This window comes from Misgurnus anguillicaudatus, chromosome 2, assembly GCF_027580225.2.
Source record: "Misgurnus anguillicaudatus chromosome 2, ASM2758022v2, whole genome shotgun sequence".
In the NCBI taxonomy this organism is placed as follows: domain Eukaryota; kingdom Metazoa; phylum Chordata; class Actinopteri; order Cypriniformes; family Cobitidae; genus Misgurnus; species Misgurnus anguillicaudatus.
The window spans coordinates 7,371,689-7,379,306 of NC_073338.2; the positions used below are offsets into that span (position 1 = coordinate 7,371,689).

Consider the following 7,618-nt stretch of genomic DNA (forward strand, 5'->3'; position numbering starts at 1 on the left):
CTTAACAATGTATTATTCCAGTGATATTATTCATTAAATTAATACTATCCAGCAAATTATTCTTCACTATTCCAGACCCCTCTATTATTACTTTGTTTTTAGAGAGAGTAATTTGTTGTTGTTATTAGAAGGGTTTGTTCAGTCCAGTAGTGTAGTAATTGTGTCAAAAACAGAAGTATTACATTTAATAAAAATCGGTTCAGCATCGGTTATCGGCCACATAGGCATCAAAAAGTTTTGGTATTTGTTTAAATTAACAAATGGCCAGAGGTATTATGACAGGATTGATTAGGGGTTTTTTTATTGCAGAGAACCAGGGGATTGTAAGTCTCTATGTGTCTTTGGACCAGACAGAGGAGGATTTTGTCAGTGAAATAAGACGTGTTTTCACAATGCTTGGTGACAGGCCATTCGAGATCTGTCGGAAGGATGGACGCCATAACATCACCGTCCTGAATTTGCCTGCCATAACACCACGTGCCATAAAAGAGTGCCTTGAATTGAACAGGTCTGCAGTTTATGTCAGAATCAAGGTAACCCAATTTGTATAGAAGTATCTGTTGATCTTTTTTATGTATTGATTTAGTTCATATGAATTTAAAAGATTAAGTGGTTTTGGACATTTGTATGCAATTCTACTAACCTGTAATTTATAGCCACAGGGTCAGGAACAACCTCCAGTTACCATGCATAGCCAGCCAACAATATCTGAAACACTGAACTCCCCTCCCTCCACTAGCACGAGACACTCTGTCTCGGACCCTCTGTCACCTGATAATAGCTGTGCAACCCCCAATAGAAGACAGACATGCACCCCTATCACCAGGAAGGATAGCCTTTACTGCACACAACATTGGAAATAGCTCAAACACATTAGAGAATGGTGGTGCGGGTGAGGATGTGAAGGTACTGTAAGATCTACTTTGGATGAATTGTCACTATTTGGAATTACAAATCTGTTGGATTCATTATTGCACGGAAATGGAATCAGGATTAGCCTCCAAGTTATAAGGGAGGTTAAAGTACTTGGTGTGCACTTTTGATTTAATGTTTTTCCCTTCATTCTTGGACAGGCCAGAGAGCAAAATCCAGTGCCATCTTTTGGACGGGTAGTGGAAGTAAGTTTCATCTGCTAATTGAATAAACTGATACATGCAATAATTTGTACTTTATCTGTTTTTTTGGGGGGGGGGGGCATATACAGTGCAGAATGAAGATTGAATGTAAGTAAATTTTATTCTTTAGTGGGAGTTGTCAGTGAGAGAAACTTTTCTAAAAGTTTGGTAAATTTAATAGGAAAATTTGCAAGGAAAATTTATTAAACATGCTTTTAATTTTGCCTCAGCAGTATTGAATTTGTGATAAATTTGATCTGGTAGTCAATTCACTGATGTCTTATGGCGCTTTTCTATTGCATAGTAGTACCCCACAGGTTTTATGGGTGTCAGCTTACTTTTGGGGGCTTTTCCACTAGCCTTGGTGTTCCCATGCTGCCTTGTGCGCAAATGTATTCATGCTGCAAGTGTAGCATGGAAACTATGGACCAATTTTGCCCCTGAAATAGGGAACCAATCACAGAACGGGGAGGGGGCAGCAAGACAATAGTCCCTTTCACACATACATTCTTTACTGGTAATTTACTGGTAAATTGCAGTTAACATGTCATGTGCGAACAGAACCTTTCCGGTAAATCAGTGCTCCCAATTTACCAGTAAGACAGGTTGTAAGATAACCAGTAATTTACCGGTAAACGCTATGTGTGAACAAAAAATACAGGATTACCGGCATTTAGAACGGACGACGTCAGACCGCGCTGACAGCTTCGGGCCAATCAGAACGTTTTGATACAGGTGACGCGTTTACTCCGCGCTGTTTACAAAATCAAAATGACTGGAAACTGGAGTGATGCTGAAACAAAAGCGCTTCTTCTCATTCGAGCGGATGAGGAGATTTGTCGACAACTTAACGGAACAGTTAGTGACACCGTAACATACGATAAAATAACGAGACTTCTGAAAGAACAAGGTATAAACCGAAGTAAAAGTCAGGTGATTAGCAAACTTAAAACGCTGAGGCTGAAGTTTCAGAAAGTACATGACCATCATAAAAGAAGTGGAAACGGCAGGATTTCGTGGGCATATTTTGAGCTTTGTCAGTCCGTTTGGGGTAACAGTCACTCTACAGAACCAGTGGCTTTAAGCAGTAGCCTGAACACAGAGGAGCCTCAAACTAGCTCCGCAGACTCTCCGAGCGGTGAAAGTATGCCGCCTGACATCGAGACGGACTGTGTGGCAGAAGGTGGGTCGGTTAATTAAATGTATTGCTTTAATATTATAACATGCATGTAACAGTGGTGTAACATTAGTTGGTTGTAGACAAATATTATTGTTTGTTTTGGTAGCACTTTATACAATGAGGTTTAATTAGTATGTTGTCCTTAGCAACCGTTAACATGATCTAACAATAGCTTAATAAATAAACACTACCTTTGAACCATTTACAATTCTTGAATAATACTAGATTTGTTAATATTCAAAGCTGTATACGTTAATTCTAATAATTACTACATTAAGTTAACCTAGAATCATTAATGACATGTAAACCTGTAAGTACTTAAAATGTTTATGTATTTCAGATACCACTCAACACCCTAAAAAGAAGACCAAAAAAAAGCCAAAAACTTCACAGAGTCTATAACCACAATGCTAGAGTCAAAGGACAAATCATTCAGAGAACAAGAAGCTATCCATGTCCAAGAACAAAGGGAGTATGAGGAGAAGCTGCATAAAAAGGGGTCAGGAAGAACAGAAGGAAGACAGGGCAACCCTAATGGCTATGTGGAGGGAAATGATGGAGTTTCAAGGGAACCTCTTAAGGGAATGCATGAATCGTCCACCCCTTCCTACATCTTATCCACCTTATTCATCCCATCAACAACAGTTCTCTTTCCCAGGTCCTAGCACTAGCTACATGGCACCATACTATCCACCAGAAAAAGAGGCCTCACCCCATCCGCAGTTTAGGTCTTCATTCCTAGATGATTTAGAGGAGTAGATCAAATAAATAAGTTAACTACAAGTTATAAGATATACACTAATGGTGCATGTTATGAGTTGCGCTTAAATGTTCCATGTTAATGTTTAAATTGTATTCTCTGAACTATTCTCTGCATCATAAGTATTTGTTCCTCCAAAAGCAGCAGACATATTTCTTTTTTGTTTCGAAAATATCCAAGTTTATTTATAAGCTTATGTATTAATTTATTAATCACTTATATGATTTAACACTGCATTCATATTTAGGTTTTCTATATGTTATGCTATGAAACCAGCAACTGCAAATAAAAGGCAAAAATAAAAGTTTGATACTCTAAAAACAGAAACATTTGGATTAAAGACAAAAAATTACAAGATAGCCAAAATTAATTTAACAAACAATAAATATAACAAAGATTTCCTTGGAAATTACATGAGAGTTGCCTATGCCCTGCGAATTGCTTGTGCATCATCAATTCGTGTGTTGTGATCTTGGTCAGTAGTCTCAGTAGAAAAATCACTTTGGTTAATGTTCCATTCAGGCAAAAACATTTCTTTCCTGAGTTCACAAATGCTGTGCAAGATGCAACAAGCTACAATAATGTCAGGCATGATATTAATTTCAACATCATTGCGCTTTAACAAACATCTCCATCTGCCTTTCAGGTGGCCGAAGGCATTTTCAACCACCATTCGAGCTGAGCTCAAATGGAAGTTAAAGTTAGTTTGGTCAGGTGTCAGGTTTGGGTGACTTGTGAAGCCTTTCATTAACCACTTCTTCAGTGGGTAGGCAGCATCTCCAATAAGATGAACAGGTATCGTCACTCCATCCACCATTATATATTTCTGCAAAATAACGTAGTGATTATTTTAAAATGATGGTCATGCCAAACTGCTCCACTGCTTAAAAAAACTATGTTTTTACAAGCTTATTCACACATGTTACCCTGTTGATTACATGTTAATGATAATAAAGCATATTTGGCGTGCTGTCCAAGGGGAGGCCTAAGAGCTCTGAATTTTAGCCAGAACCCCCCTCCCCCTTTAACTATTTAGGTGATGGTTGGGAGCACTCTGTAACGGTGGACCTTTGTTAAAGTTTATATATTTATATACAAAAAATATATATATATATATATATATATATATATATATATATATATATATATATATATATATATACGCTATAGAAGAGAATCGAACCCGGGTCGCCGTGTCGTAGATCCGTGACACTACCGCGACACCACGAAGTCACGTGACAAAAGTTATTCTCCACACTCCCCAAATAGCGTCTAGTGAAATTCCCGTTAAAAAAAAAAACTGATCAAATGTTCGGACACCAGACAAGACTTCTCTTGTCGATTCATATGAGCTAGGAATAGCCCCGGATAGCTACAAACCATCCGTTACACACATAATACAACAACAACAAACAAAAACACAATCGTACTCCAGTGATGCAGTTTGATGCTGGTGGTTTATTTCAGGCATGTCAGATGAAAAAGATGAAACGTTTAAATGTCAATGTTGTATAGAAATACAGGCAGGGTATGGACTGCCCCTGCTGAAAAAAACAGCATACCAACAAGACCAGCATTTGTTGTGTTTTGGTGCTGGTTTGGTAGTGAACACCAGCTAAACCAGCACCAAACCAGCATTAGCACGTCATCTTGATGGTAAATTTTCCATAAGATTTCACAGAGTGCACATAAAATCAAAAAGAGAAAACATTTGTAAACAATCGGCATATACATTCAGATAAATCAGCTGACAAATCATCTAATAAACGATCATTTTTAACATGAAAACATACAAAAATGGCACTTAAACTTCATCTTTTTCACGCTGACAATAAATGGCTACAGTATATATAAAGTCCTCTTTGTGCTGATTAAATGACAATGCTCCTAATGAACTTAGTTTAAAACTTTATTCATTTTTAAATGAAGTTTATTTCACTAAGTTCAGGAGGAGCGTGGTCATTTAATCCAACCAATCAGCATAAAGAGTTCTCTATATATGGCTGTCTCTCACCTCTGTCCCATGAGTTTTTTGCACCATCCCTGCACCACCCATCACCTCTCTCTCTGCTGGTACATCTATCCCAGTTAAAGATGGGGAAGTACTCTGGGTTCGGGCTAATATTCAGAGCCCGGAGCCCTCCCCTTGGACAGCACACCAAATATGCTTTATCTCATTACCCTTTTGATTACATGTTAATGCGAACTTGTGAATAATAGTGTAAAAAGCATACCTCACGAGGGAACAAATAACCATCATGGGCCTCAGCCATGTGGTATATGGGTGAGTTCGACAGCACTCTTGCATCATGTGTTCGACCAGGCCAACCAACATAAACATCTGTGAAGCTGTAAAAGAATAAGAATCTTAATCTAGTTCTTTACACCTGTCAAACAGACATGACATTTTGCAATGAAAACGTATAACCACTAAACTTACCATGCACAAACATTTATTACACTTAGTTTGTATGTTTAAGTTATATAGATAACTAAAACATTATAAACATAGCTGTAGTCTACTCAAATCTATCGCATAGCACAAGTGTAGCAATGTAACAATAGCAACAACTTGATTGTATGATTGGTTGGGGTCGCTGAGTTGCTGTTCAAACGTGCTGAAAATCGTCCTTTTCGAAATTTACGTTTTAAACGGAAGTAAAGATAACAACCATGCATTAGGAAAATTAATAATTGCTTTATTTAGGCTATAGTATATTTTCTATAGACGTGTAAAACCATATTTTGGCGGATTGTTTTTTACTTTCATTGTTTTTACTAGTTTGCCTGCCCATTTAGTCTTAATAATTAATGGAACCTAAACGAACTTGGCTTGCTGTTCTCGAAGGCAGCTTGAATCTTGGTCGGGCTCGGGACCCAATTCCAAGTAACAGAAGAGAAGAAAAATGCAGTGAAGGAGGAGAGAAGCCAGAAGAATTGCGGCTGGGCGCAGAGGCACGGAGACTCACGTTTACCATGATTAATGATGATTGACAAGTTTAGGTTCATTTCAAACCTACGTTAAAAGTCTAGCTGTTAAAATATTATTAGCCTAATAGTTTATTTTGATCATGGTGCTGCGATCGATGGATAATTCTGAAGTTCTTCTAAAGAAGAATAAAATAATTACTTTTCAGTCATTTGCGCTGTCACACATTTGAACGTCTCCGCATATGTACATCATTGCGACGTACATTTGCAAATGATTCATAAAGTCATACCTCCGCAATTCTTTGATCGATTGTGTTTTAGAAGTACTGTATCCTCAAACTCTAATGACAGCAATGTAATCGCTGATGCGCTGGTAGAGAGAGAGAGGCGGAGAAAAAGAGAGAGAGCGCGGCTCTGTTCAAAAGTGGAAATTATTGATGTTATTTGAAGTCGGCTCTTACAGTACAAAATACCCGAATAAGCTATTACGTGGCTATTATACACATTTTTTCGGGATGTTCTTGCGAGCCGGTGGCAGCTTGTCCACGACCCAGTACTGGGTCGCGACCCGGTGGTTGGGGACCTCTGCTGTAGATATTCCGACACCAAATAAACAGGATATGGTCCTGTATTCACTAGGGGTGGCGTACCACCACAGGACAACAGCGAGTCTGAGCCGGAATTCAAGGGGTTTTCGCCTGCCAGTAGTCTTTTGTTCCAGTGTGGGTTTCACGAGTTGCAGGACATACTCAAAACTCTCTCTAGACATGCGAAAGTGTTCCTTCCACATCTCTTCATTGAAGTTGTTCAATACGCTATCCCAAAACACTTTACCCTGCATTCTTGGAATTACCCATGTCCTCCGCACAGACCTGTGTGTAGCCATGTACGTAAATAGTATTGTTTTTTTTTTTGTCGCATTCGCTTGTTAGCATGTCTTGCCTTACGGTTCACACAATTTCTCTGAAGTTGCACAGAACAATGTCGTTGTGTCAGGAGCAAGCCCATTAATGAAAATTGTTGCCACAAACATAAAAACATTGACCAAAATACCGACCGGGTACGTTCAAGACGCTCATAACCAACCATGTTTACAAATTGCTCAGCCAGCAGCGGCACAGCTGCTTGACGTCTGTTTAATGACATCACAGAGTTTACCGGTATTTTAAAAATGATGTGTGAATGATGTCTTACTGGTAAAAAGACGGAACGTAACTGCATGTGTGAACAGCACATTTTTGTATTTACTGGTAAATTCATTCTGGTAAATTTATGGTAATTTACCAGAATTACTCTGTGAAAGAGGCTAATAACAACGTCTATGCGACACACCAAAGCAGTTTTGTTTATCCAACACAGCAGCAGACGCGAAGTTACTTTTCAATGCAGCCTTAGACAGTGTTCTCAGTAGTTTTGAACGCAAATTTATTTAAAATAAAATGAAATGGTGTTAAACAATTGCATATCCAAGAAGGATGTTTGGATATGGCAAAACATGTTAGACATGATAGTTTTATAGGACCAACCTGCTAGGCATCATCGTCGACGAAGTCCATTTAACTTATAAATGATAAGTGGTATTTATTAATATCATTGTCATTATGCCTGTTCTGTGGTTGTCACAGTGCCACT

The 7,618-nt window shown here is 38.4% G+C and overlaps 1 protein-coding gene and 1 long non-coding RNA gene across 2 annotated transcripts; both read left to right on the forward strand.

The window, feature by feature from the left end:
* The first annotated feature begins 234 nt into the window (after window positions 1-234).
* On the forward strand, window positions 235-1,161 carry LOC141366026 (uncharacterized). Its single transcript, XR_012370959.1, has 2 exons — window positions 235-533; window positions 657-1,161. It is a non-coding gene; the product is annotated as an uncharacterized lncRNA (long non-coding RNA).
* A 654-nt stretch (window positions 1,162-1,815) lies between these two features.
* Window positions 1,816-3,371, forward strand: LOC129438250 (uncharacterized). The gene is given in 3 exon segments (XM_073871029.1): window positions 1,816-2,302; window positions 2,636-2,792; window positions 2,794-3,371. Coding segments are annotated over 3 exon segments (834 nt in total). The 5' UTR covers window positions 1,816-1,886; the 3' UTR covers window positions 3,055-3,371.
* Window positions 3,372-7,618: the final 4,247 nt, after the last annotated feature.